Below are 13,234 nucleotides of genomic sequence, written 5' to 3'. Positions count from 1 at the left end.
TCTTAAATATAACGCAATTGAATAAAACTAAAACATAAATATAAATTCAAATTCAAAAGTTATAATTAGTGTTTTTAACAATGATATAATATGTCACTCGTATATATATATATATATATAATTATTTATAATTATCAGTAAATATACAATATAAATATTATATGGATATTGGTTTCTCAATTTTTATATAAGATATATATGTTAAAATTATTGTATAAAATGTAGTATGAGAGGTCATATCTATTATTGTTTGTATTAATATAATATAATATAATATAATATAATTTTTTTTTTTTTTTTTTTTTTTTTTTAATTTTCATTAATGTCATCTATATTTTTTTCTGATACGAGAGGTTGATCTTCATGGATATTCTTTTTATTTTGTTTATTATTATTTTTTTTATTTATTATTTTTATAATTTCTTTTAATAATATAAAATGGGAAATACCATATAGAAATTTCCCAAAAAAATGGCAAATAAAGCAATTTTACTAATTTTTTTAATTTTTTTGCAATGTGTTTTTCTATGTGATTTCTCAACCAATGATTTATTATTCTTCTCATTTCCCAATTCTACTTGTTCCGTTTGATTATCATATTCTTCTAGAATTTCATTATTCAATGTACAATCAGATGATGTTTTATGATATTCTGTATAATTTTCGTCTAATTTATTACCTGTGTGGTATGTGAGTGCATTTTCTCCTGAATGGCTTTTATATATATCTGTTTCTTGTGCTTCGGCTAGTAATATCCTAGGTGTTGCATTTATAATATCAACCGTATTTATTTTATTATAAAATATATTTTCACGGGGAAACTATAAAATAAATAATATATATATATTATTGAATTTATTGAATTATATATAACATTAATTATATATATATTATTATAATTTAATGGTTTTAATTTTATTTTATTTTATTTTATTTTATTTTTTCCAAACCTTATGTGTATATACTAATATACACAGTACGATAGAAAACAAAGATAGTTTAAAATAATTACAAGACATTATTTTTCTTTTATTTTAATCTAATATTTTTATAATTTGTTTTTTATGAAATATATTTTTTTACACTATACTTTTTTTAAAATTTATTACGAAATTTTGTTATAATGTTTTAATTTTTATATTATGAAAACAAACAAATGTATTAATAAATATCATATTAGAATAAAAGTGTATATAAATAAATTAATTTAATAATATTATAATATATTATGAATCATTGCAATATTAATTTAATTTTTTTTTTTTTTTTTTTTGAAAATAAAAAATTATAATATTATTAAATATATTATAATTTTTTAAAAGATCGTGAATTTTATTTATTTATTATATATATATAATTAATATATCCTTTTTATATTATTTAAATAATAGTAAAAACGTTAAGGTTCGTTGTTTTTTTTGTATAAAAATTATTTTCAGTAGCTAGATATTATAACAAAGGAATATATATAAATAATGATCTTAGGTATTGTATATTATTTGAAGTGCGAATTATATATTTATATTTTATTTATTTTACAAAAAAAAATTCATATTATCCAATGGTATATATAATTCCTTATTACACAATTCTAATTATCCTTAAATATCTAAATTTCAAACTATTTCTTCTCTAATGAGGAATAATAAATAGAGCTATATATATATATTATATATTTATGTTGTACCTAATTAAGAAGTAATATTACTAATCTAATATTAGTGGTCGTAGTAAATATATTTTTTATTTAAATGAAATTAAATTGAAATCAATTTAATAATAATAAAATTATTTTTGTTTCATAATGTATAACATAATTCTTTTAAAATAAAAGCATTTTATTAATAAATACTTTTAATAAATACACGTTTTTGCACTTATAAATTAAGAAAAATATTATAAAATAATATTAAATAATTTTATTACTTTAAAGAGGAAAATAAAATATAAATATATTATATATATATTAAATTGAATATATGATATATATGAATGTAAGAAAAGAAATATTGTAGAATATATTTTGTTCAAACAATAATAAAAAAAAAAGAACCTTTCGTATATTTTATTATGGACAAATATAAATGAATGAATATATGAATAACCTTTTTTTTTTTTTTTTTTAATATATACATGTAAAATTGTTTTTAAATAAATATAAATTAAGTTCGAGACTTGTATAAAATATAGGGGCAAAAATAAATAGTGGTATATTAAATTTTGAAAAATATGAATGTAATTATTTTAAATGATAACTAATAGAAATAATGTCATTTATTACATAAAATCATCACAAAAAGATGAAATATATGTCGTAAATATTAAAGATTAATATTATAATCAATGAATGATAAAATATATGTAACTACATTTTTCATTTAAATAATATAATATTATATTATATATAAATAAAAATTACCATAAAATATAATTTGTATGTAATTCATAAGAAAGATTCTTCATGTTTTAAAAAATAAATTATGTACATAAATGTTTCTTGCATTCATGTTTCGAAGAATTTTTTCTTCTTTTGCGTAACAATATATATAAAAATATCACTATAACCGTTACAGCAATAAGCCCAACAATTTCCACACCATAAGGGAAAAAAGCACCACTTGCAGCACTTGTAATACCTGACAATGCAGTGTTTGCAACAGTACCTGTAGAACCAACAGAAACAAAAGCACTTGTAACTAAATTATCAAAAAATACTTTTATACCAACAAGAACTTCTGTCAATTTAGCAGCTAAAGTTGGAGTATAATAACTTGTCATTGTGGTTTTAGCTGCAGTAACACCAGCAGTAACACCAGCAGTAACACCAGCAGTAACACCACACCTTCCTGTAATTATAGTTGAAGTCCACACACAGCAGCACCTCCAATAGAACCTGTTTTTTAAATTATTCAAATAATTATCGTGTACTTTGTTCGATAAAAATGAGTTGGCTGATGAATTTTTCTTATTTGGACATTCACAAGATTTATCATTTTGCTTGGTGTTTATACCAGGGTTTAATATAATAGGATTTTGTTCCCCAAACATTTCTTCGTATGTTTTCAATAATTCATGTTCTATGGTTGACATAGGTTCTGCAACGTGTCCACTCATAGTTTTTGTTCATTTTTTTTCTACCAGTTCTTGTAATTGTTCATATGGATCATAAGTTTGTTGATATTTTTTGATCGCTTCTTCGTTCAATTTGTCAATTATTTCTTTGAGTTCTGGGTCATTATGATAATGAGGATTGTTTGGTCTCTCCATTTCTGCTAACACTCTTGATTTGGTCGCTGTCCTTTGTATGTTATTTGGTATGGGGATAAATTTATAATGGTTATTTCGGTAATTTACCTAAAAAGGAAAAAAGGAAATGAATATATTAAGAAATACAGTTGATTTATATATGTATATATTGTTGTAATAGTAATAGTCATTTGCATACATTTTGTGATAATAAAAATGTATTAAAAATAAAGGAAAATAATAACATTTTAAGGTGGAATATTTTCATTTTTAATTGAAAAATGTAATATTTTATATTCTAAATTACATTAAGTTAATTTATATTGACTGTCATATATAATTTTATTTAATATTATTTTATATTTTTAATATTAAGAACCTCCAACATAATTTATTTAATTTTATATTATAATTAAATTTTAATTTCATTATAAAAGTACAGTTATTTTTATAAGAAAATTCACATCATATCTAAAAAAAAATATATAATAATGCAAAAAACACAATTTAATATTTTATAATTGTTTTTCTTAGGTTTTCTATGTTTTTAAAATAATTCTAATATGAATATGTATATAAAACTATGATAAATTATATTTAAAATATATTTTAATAAATATTGTTTGTATAAATATAATAATATAGGTATAAAGAATAATATTTTGTTACTACAAATATAAAACAAATGTGTATAATAGTAGTTATTATAGGTGTATATCACATATATTAGAAATGATTAGAACATGTATTTATAATAGTCTAATATATAATTTTGAATCTTTGCAATTATATAAAACAACGGAGAACAATTGTTGTGTATGATAATATATGATATGAAAAAAAAATTCAAAATAATATCAAGTACATATTTTAATAATTTAATGTCATTATTTTTTTGTTATATTTTTTGTTCTAAAAATTGTAGTAAGTTATATGATTCTCTATAATTTATTTAATCTATTTCTAAAATTATTATTGTTATATATATATTTATTTATTTTATTTTATACAATATATTTTTAATCAAATTAAAACGTTCATTTTTGTATTATTAAAAATTTTAATTATATAATTATCACAAAAAATATTAATATTTATTATCATTAAAAAATATCAAAAAACAAAACGTTAACGATATGAGAAATTATACATATTATAAAATACTATGTTTTTATAGTTTTATGTAGTGTTGTACGTTATACAAATATATTATATTCTTATGTAATATGAAATATATATTTCTTAAAATAGTAATTACATTATTTTACAATTCATCATAAATTAATTTTACTATTATATGTTGTAACAAAATAATTAGTTACTATATATATTTAATGATTATATTATATAAATTACATTATTAAATATATATTAAATAAATAACACGAAATAAGATAATATTATGAATATAAGGAATAATACATTTTATTTTAATAGATAAGTACAAGTTATAAAAGAAGTCATTCTTATTATTTCTAAAAATGAATGTAATTCATATTATGATTATGATAGTACATAAGTGTACAAAAAAAAAAAAAAAAAAAATAAAAATTATATAAATATAAAAAAAACATCACAAATATAAGAACTAAATATATTATTATAATAACGTATGTTTGTGATATAATATATTGTGTTTATAATATATAAAACGATTTTTTAAGCATATGTGCCATAAATAATCTATGATTCTGTTTCATAAATTAATACATACATAGATACTACTAAAACTAAATTGTGAATTTGTGAATTTTGAAAGTCTTTATTGACAATGTCTAATAATTATATATATATATATATATATATGATGATATAATATAACATATATATAAAGATCTTATATACATGAAAAAGTTGTAATATACTTTTGAAATATTATTTTTGTTTACAAATTTTTTTTTTATATTACATTTATTATATTAAATCTTGAATTTTACTTGTATGTTGATTTGTTTTATTTTTATTAAGGAATTAATTTTAGTATGTGTTGGTAAAATATAATACACATTATATTAAAATAAATAATATATATACTTTATTTAATAAATATTAAAATTTATTTAAGACATTTATTGTATTATATTATATATAATTTATTATAATATATATAAAAATATAACATAATATAATATTATTTATATGTGAAACTCTTATTCGTTAGTAAATTGAAAAAACGATTCATCATCTTTCAAAGGATTTTTTGTCCCAGAATTATTTTCACCATCTGATTCATCATCAAGTTTTCGAAAATATAGTTCTTGTTTTCCATTAAAATCATTATAAAGCTTTCTTTGCATTTCCAAATATCCAAGGTGACCAGGAGGCATTCTTGAATTTCCTCCTTGTGCGTTATTATATATTTCTTTTCTAGCAGTCATTCTATTTGGTGTTCCAGGAAATCTCTTATTTGTTATTGGTGGAATTTTTTTTTTTTTTTTTGCGTCATCCTTTGGATATTTTTCTTTCTTATATTTTCTTTCATTCGTATTTGCATATTCGCCTAATTCATTATTTTCATGCTTATCATTTGCTGTAAGTTCATGTGAAGATTCTGCTAAGGACCTAAGTGTTTTTTGCCCTAACACGATATTTTTATATTTTATATTTGTATATAATCCATGACAGTCATTCTAAAAATGTATAAAAAGAAAAAAATCCAATAAAATAAAATAAAAAAAAAAAAAATATGGAAATGATAAATAAAAATATTAAAATATATGATAAAAAAAGGTAGTTTTGAATCGTATACATATATATATATATATATATATATATATATATATTTTGTCATTTTTTTATTTCTCACATTATAAAATAAGGTTAATGCTCCTAATACGATTGAAAATATAATTAATTTTAAATTATAAGATATCATTTTTAATATAAATGCTATTATATTTATAGATGTAATATAATATATATGTACTTGTGTAAACTATAAAGGAAAAAAATATTTAAAAAATTTGTATATGTATTATTAAAAAGGTTGAGGCTTATTAAGAAATAATTTTTTTTATATATAAAAAATCTTTTTAAAAAAACAATTTATGTCCTCTAAGATGTAATATAAATATATTTTTTTTTTTTTATTAAATATACCAAAAAATTATGTTATTTTATAAATTTCGTGTGAATTATATATGAATATAAAACAATTTTTTTAAAATTTTATTAATATTCCTTTTAATGTTACTCCTATTGTAAATTATAGAATATGTGTAATTTGTAAATATATATAGTTCTTTATATTGCTGAATGGTAATGTTTATATTTATAAATAAAATACATCTAATAAAAAAAAAAAAAATTAATTTAAAATCTTAATAAATTAAAATTAAAATTGAACATAGAAATAAATAATTAATATTTTTTTTTATTTTTTATAAAAAAAAAATTATTTTTTCCTTATATAATTATTTCACATTTTACATATATAAATGTGAGTTATATAATTTATTATTTAATTATATATCTACTATAAAATGGAGTATTAAAACATTAAAAAAAGTTGAAATAAAAAGAAAACATTATACAGTTATGATTGCTAATATATAGTTCTTGAGTTATTTTGTAATTAGATTATATATCCAAATAATGTTTGTAATATATATTTGTATATATTATCTAATATATATTTAGATATTGTTCTATTTTTAATACATTTAATTATTATTATGTACGTTATGTATTTTATGGAGTTTGAACGTAATGATCTATATATCCTTTACAACAATATTAAAATTGTGTGTTAATTTATTTTCATTTAAACAATTATCCATAATTTTGTAAAATTAGATAATAAATATAAATATATAAATATAATTAGTTCTTTTTTTCATTTTTATTCTAATACATATAATACATATATACAATAGAATTGATGTTATATTTATCATTATTATTTTATTTTATATTAATGAATTTTTTTTTTTTTTATTATTTATTTATATTTTTTATTTTATTTTATTTTATTTATTATTATTTTTTTTTTTATTATTATTTTATTATTATTTATTTATTTTTTTAATATTTTTATTTATTATTTTTTTATTATTTAAATAATATATAAGAAAATAATTTGCTTGATTTAATTAATTTATTATATAGACGTTTTTTGAAGTTTAAAATAATTATTATTTTTTTATGTTAATATTATTAAGAGTGTTATAGTATTTTGAAAGCAAAAATATTTATCATTATATTTTTAACTTTTTTAAATATATAAGTATATGTTTATAATAATATCATTTAATTAACGTGCGATATTAGAAATAATAAATATATATAATATATTAAAATATATAATAATTTATTATATATATATTATTGTGAAGTACACATAATATTTTAAAAAGTAGTATAGTGTAAGTAGCATTTATATATAATACTTTACTGTTATAATACAATTTTATTTATTTTTAAAATACATAATATTATTTGTTAAAATATAAAATAAGAATAATACGATTAAGATGAAATATCATTGTGTAGAATATTATTCTGAAGAAAAAAATATTAAAAATACAAGGAATGTTTGTTCCCTTAGACAAAAATGTTTAAATTTACTATCAATTACTGGAATTTTATTATTAGTAGTAGTACTAAACGTAAGTTAATAAATGTGAAACTTTTATAATATCAATGTATATATATATATATATTTATCCTTTTATATCAACTATTTTTTCTTCAGAATATTATAATATGTGAGAAATGTGAAACAATAGATGGAGGAGCTTATCATATATATAGAAGAAATTTATCTGAGGTAAAAACTGAAATGAATTCAGGATTAAGAAGTACCAGTTTAAAGAATAAAGGATTAAGAAATAGCAGTGAAAAGAATATGTTAACAAATAACAAAGATGAAAAAAATAATAATATTCCTCTTAGCTCACAATGTCATAATATAAATTATAATGATTTATCAAAACAATTAACACTGGAGGATTTACATAATGTATTAGATAATTTAAAAGAACGCCCATCTGAAGGAGATCTTTATAACATATGGAATCATGCTTTGGGTATATCTAAAGAAGGATTTCATGATATGATAAGAGAATTAGCTCTTTATATAGAAGATTATTTACTTACATATGAATATCAAACTTATCATCATATTGGGGATAGAATAGTAAGTGTATATAGTAAATACCGTACATGGAGAAAATCAATGAATGAAATTGGACTTGCTCTATCATCTACAGATAGGGACCATACACTTAAATTTTTTAGTTTAATTGAAGATGGAGCATCACTTGATGAAATGAAAGAATTTATTTATTTATTTATAAAGTATTATGATACATTAAAAAATGATTTATTTAAAGAACATATGAACATATTTACAGAAAGGATGAATAATCCTAAAAGATTAACTATTTAGAATAAAAATTTATATGAATATCAATTATGTTCTTTTATGAGAAAATACATATATAATATAATTTTACTATATTAGATAAAAATTTAATGTGAGGTATATTTATTAAATTCCTCATATCAGTTATTATATTATGGAATATATATATAATAGCAGAAATATAAAATATATTATATAATAATATTTATAATTATCCAAAAGCATTTTCGAAATTTACAAGTTAATATTTATTAGTATCCATTAGTTATATTACTTTATAAAATGGATGGATCCGATATTTATTGCACATATTGTTAAAAATTTTTTTCTTTCTATAATAAAAATATATATATATATATATATATTCTTATCACAATACTCATGTTATTATAATAGTATTCGAATGTTTTGTGTTCTCGTTTATGTTTATGTTTATGTTTATGTTTTTTATTTTTTTGTTTTTTGTTTTGTGTTTTCCTTTTTGTTTTTTGGTTCTTGTTTTGTACACCTAATTATTATTATTATTTTTATATGAATAACGTCATATTTAGATATATTATGATTTTTAAATAATTATTAAATACATATAAAATAAAAATGTATTATTCCTTGTTTTGCATTATATAAATAATTTAGTATTATCTGTTTAATATATAATAATATAATTTATTATAATAACAATTAATAAAATATAAGTATAAAATTATTGTTTCATAACATGTAATAATAGAATTATTCTATGATAAAATGTAATATATATGTGTATATTGTACAATAATATATTTTTATAACATAGAACGCTACAAATAAATACACAATATAGTATTATATTGTATATATACTTTTTCTTTTTTTTTAAATTCCTTATAATAATAAATATCATTATAAATTTTTTTGTTTTTGTCACAGTTATATATATATAATACATTAATAATAAATATATAAACGTTTTATATGCTTTGAAATATTTTTGAATAATATAAAAATAATAATGTTAATATTTGTAACCACATATATTAATTAAAGAGAAACGTAAAAATACCATAAAATGTAGAAAAAAATTAATTATATCAGAAAATAACAATACATAATAATAAAAAAAAAAAAATTAAATTCTTAATATATATATTTATATGTACAATATTACTATTACCTATTATTGAACATATATTTCAATATTATAAAATTAAATTACTTTTTTTTTTGTTTATTATTGGGGTGAATGAAAAAAATTCATGCGCTTACAAAAATATGAATATATTGGTATAGCTAAAATTGGAGAACCAGAAAGTATTATAGCGTTATCTATTACATCGTCTTCTAAATCTGAGTGTTTATTCTGTATATTTGTATCTATTACCTTGTCTATAAAAATATTATCAAAGGCTTCCAGTACAAGTTTTGCTCTTTTAAAAAAAGTTTTTTTTTTATTATTATTTATTTCCCTCATGTCTTCATCATACTCGCTTAGCAAATCTTCTAATGTTTCCTCTTTTTTAGTAATATTATAATTTTTAGTATTTTTTGATTTATTTTTTTTTGATTTTTTTTTCGAGGTCTTAATCAATCCTGTTTGAGATGAACTAATTTTATTTTCTTCATAATCATCAATATTATTATTTATTTGTGATACCTTTATTTGTGATTTATTATTATGCATTAACATTTCAGTTAATGTTCGTTTTATAATTAAACCTGGAACCATATTAAAATTATATATTTTGTAATTTATAATATTTAGAAAATTCTGAAAATTAAAAAAAATGAAGAAAAATTATAAAAAAAATATATAAATTAAAGTGATAAAAATATAATAAATGGTTTCCTTTGAAAATAGTTTAATATAAAATATTTAAATATTCTTTGGCTAAAAAAATTAGATAATATTTATATACTAACCTTATTATTAATGGATAATGACAAATTAAAAAAATATATGAATAATAAATATTTAAAAAGAATTAAAACTTTCGGCATTGTGGTAATTACTTTTTATTGATAATAAAAATGTTAACATATCTATAATTTTTAATAATGTATATATAACATATTTTATATTTAGAAAATGGATAATATAAATAATTATAGTTTATATTAAATAATATGATTATTAATATAAATTATTTATTTTAATGAAAATAATTATATAATATAAAATTATTTTATGTTATATTCCTTTTGTATTCCTTTTTAAGAATTATATATATCATTATAGGAATTATAACAATTTTGTTTATTTTAAATAATATATAGAATATATAATAATAATATTTCAAAAAATATTATCTTTTATATATTTCATTTAATATATCATTGATGTATTTATTAAATATATGAAAAATATATTTAATTATATAATATTTCGTATTTAACCTTTTTTTTTATTTTTAATACCTATAATATATTTTAATTTAAATTATATGAGCATTAAATAATTTAGATAAAATAATGAATATTTTGATAAAACGAATATTAAATTAATAAAACATTTTTATAATATGTTACATTATGATATATATTATTTTGTTAAAATTAACGTATTTAATTTATATATATATTTTTTATTATTACATAATAAAAATATAAAATATAATTATATAAATGATAAAAATAATTAATGTGAAAATGTTTTCTAAATAAATATTTTTGTTAAATATATTTTGTTACTTTAATTATTATAGATTTAAATAATATGATGATTTTATATTAATTCTACATGGACATTCAATTTATATTGAATGTTTATTTATTTTAGAATACATGAAATAATGTATTTATTATATATATATATATATATATATATATATATATATATATACAATTTTATTGTTTTTGTGATTGTAACATAAAATATTTATATTTTTGATAAAAATTAATTAGTTATATATTTTATGAATTAATATATAATATAATATTTACTATTTAAATGAATAATAATATTATCATAACTTTTTTTTTTTTTTTTTTTTTTTTAATTAATATATAAATGAAAATATATTTATATCAATGGCGGTAACTTTTAAATATATTTATATTTTTATTACGTAGAATTAAACTAAAACCTTCGTTATTATAATAGTGACTATGATTATTATTTTATGTGAATTAAATATATTTTTCTATTATATTAAAATATAGAAAAAAAATATATATTAATATATATAATTTTATAATACATAAATTGTTATTTTTATAAATGAAGCACATTTAATTAATATCATGAGTTAATGTGTTTTATTTTTATAATTTTTTTTTTTTTTTTTTTTTTTTTTTTTTTTTTTTGTCAAGACCATAAGTTATAATAATATAATTTTATGTTCTATAAAAGTATATATTTATAAAATTTATTAAGTTTGAATATTTAAGATTTTAATAAAATAAGCGTTTAAATTATTACCTCAAAATGTTATGAACTATATAATGCAAGAATGAATTTTTGTTCATTTATTTTTTTTTTATTTATTGTATTATTAAGCGTATTACTTGCAGAAAAAAAGGTAATATGAAAAATAATCATGAAAAAGAAAAATAATTGTAACAAAAGGATTTTATATTATATTTATATTATTATTTACATTATTAATTTTTTTAGAATAACCATAAAAAGGATTTATATGAACATGATAATAAAAACAGTTATCGTTCTTCTCATAAGAGAATTACAAGTGTAAAATGTGCCACAAGAGAACCTGAATATCATGAATGGTCAAAAAATGTTAACGTACATGAAACGTTTGTAAAATACAAGCAAGGAGATAACAAAAGGAATTTGGATAAAGGGAGAAATGATAACAAATATTCAAAAAATATATCAAATAATAAGAATTCTGGAGATATATTTAAATCGGTTAAAAGTGAAGAAGCTTGTGATTATAAAAATAATATGGTAAATAAATGTAATGTAACTCGTTCATCCAAACCTACATTGAAAAAAAATAGTTTTATGAATAGATTGAAGAATAAATTATATAAAATGATTTTTAAAAGAAATAAATTTTGGAGAGTTATTTCAGGAACCATTACAGTTTTGGGACAGAGTACTATAATGTATATGATTCTCATGGTTATAGGAAGTATCATTATATGTTCATGGCCAAGTGCATGTACTTGTGCATTTGCTGGTACATTAATTGTTGCATCGTTGGTTTCCATGGGAGTTATTACATTATTAATAATATTAATAATTGTAGTAGTTTGGTTACTTGTTACATGGTTATGGTTACATAAAGATATATATTATGAAACACATGAAAAATAATTTAACATATAAAAATTTTTTTATGTGCAAATTATATATATACATATATATATTATAAACATACATATTCTTATTATCACATAAAAAAATTAATATTTAATATGTTTTTATTGCATTTATGTTATATTTTTTATGTTTATGAAACGATCACCGTAATTTAATTTTAAAAAATACATAAGATTCTATTATTATATATATTATATTAATATTTATATTTTTATTTTTTTAATTTATTAGTTTTTTCTGTTCTTTTTATTACATGTATATAATAAAATATATGAATAATTAATGAGGTATACATACATAATTTTTAAAAATTAATAAATAATTCCATTTATTTAACTTATAAATAAAGAATATTAATT

At 17.0% G+C, this 13,234-nt stretch overlaps 5 protein-coding genes and 1 pseudogene across 6 annotated transcripts; 2 read left to right on the top strand and 4 right to left on the bottom strand.

Annotated features, from left to right (window-relative positions):
- Positions 1–309: 309 nt before the first annotated feature.
- PADL01_0003800 (Plasmodium exported protein (hyp10), unknown function) lies at positions 310–1,019 on the bottom strand (the record flags this gene model as incomplete). The annotated part of the gene is made up of 3 exons (XM_028680555.1): positions 310–422; positions 494–821; positions 951–1,019. 3 exons carry the CDS (start codon positions 1,017–1,019, stop codon positions 310–312), a joined length of 510 nt encoding a protein of 169 aa, XP_028541333.1.
- Positions 1,020–2,478: 1,459 nt separating this feature from the next.
- On the bottom strand, positions 2,479–3,514 carry PADL01_0003700 (annotated as a pseudogene). Its single transcript has 2 exons — positions 3,446–3,514; positions 2,479–3,354 (listed from the first exon to the last, which is right to left on the bottom strand). Coding segments are annotated over exons 1-2 (945 nt in total).
- A 1,882-nt stretch (positions 3,515–5,396) lies between these two features.
- Positions 5,397–6,121, bottom strand: PADL01_0003600 (stevor PIR protein, putative; the record flags this gene model as incomplete). Its single annotated transcript, XM_028680554.1, has 2 exons — positions 5,397–5,876; positions 6,053–6,121. The coding sequence occupies 2 exons, from the start codon at positions 6,119–6,121 to the stop codon at positions 5,397–5,399; spliced, it is 549 nt and encodes a 182-aa protein (XP_028541332.1).
- A 1,597-nt stretch (positions 6,122–7,718) lies between these two features.
- Positions 7,719–8,635, top strand: PADL01_0003500 (Plasmodium exported protein (PHISTa), unknown function; the record flags this gene model as incomplete). Its single annotated transcript, XM_028680553.1, has 2 exons — positions 7,719–7,853; positions 7,940–8,635. 2 exons carry the CDS (start codon positions 7,719–7,721, stop codon positions 8,633–8,635), a joined length of 831 nt encoding a protein of 276 aa, XP_028541331.1.
- Positions 8,636–9,821: 1,186 nt separating this feature from the next.
- On the bottom strand, positions 9,822–10,588 carry PADL01_0003400 (Plasmodium exported protein (hyp6), unknown function; the record flags this gene model as incomplete). Its single annotated transcript, XM_028680552.1, has 2 exons — positions 9,822–10,358; positions 10,511–10,588. 2 exons carry the CDS (start codon positions 10,586–10,588, stop codon positions 9,822–9,824), a joined length of 615 nt encoding a protein of 204 aa, XP_028541330.1.
- A 1,451-nt stretch (positions 10,589–12,039) lies between these two features.
- On the top strand, positions 12,040–12,869 carry PADL01_0003300 (Plasmodium exported protein (hyp15), unknown function; the record flags this gene model as incomplete). Its single annotated transcript, XM_028680551.1, has 2 exons — positions 12,040–12,108; positions 12,204–12,869. 2 exons carry the CDS (start codon positions 12,040–12,042, stop codon positions 12,867–12,869), a joined length of 735 nt encoding a protein of 244 aa, XP_028541329.1.
- Positions 12,870–13,234: the final 365 nt, after the last annotated feature.

Source organism: Plasmodium sp. gorilla clade G2 (genome assembly GCF_900097015.1).
Source record: "Plasmodium sp. gorilla clade G2 genome assembly, contig: PADLG01_00_4, whole genome shotgun sequence".
In the NCBI taxonomy this organism is placed as follows: domain Eukaryota; phylum Apicomplexa; class Aconoidasida; order Haemosporida; family Plasmodiidae; genus Plasmodium; species Plasmodium adleri (nom. inval.).
This window is presented reverse-complemented; position numbering and strand designations above follow the sequence as displayed.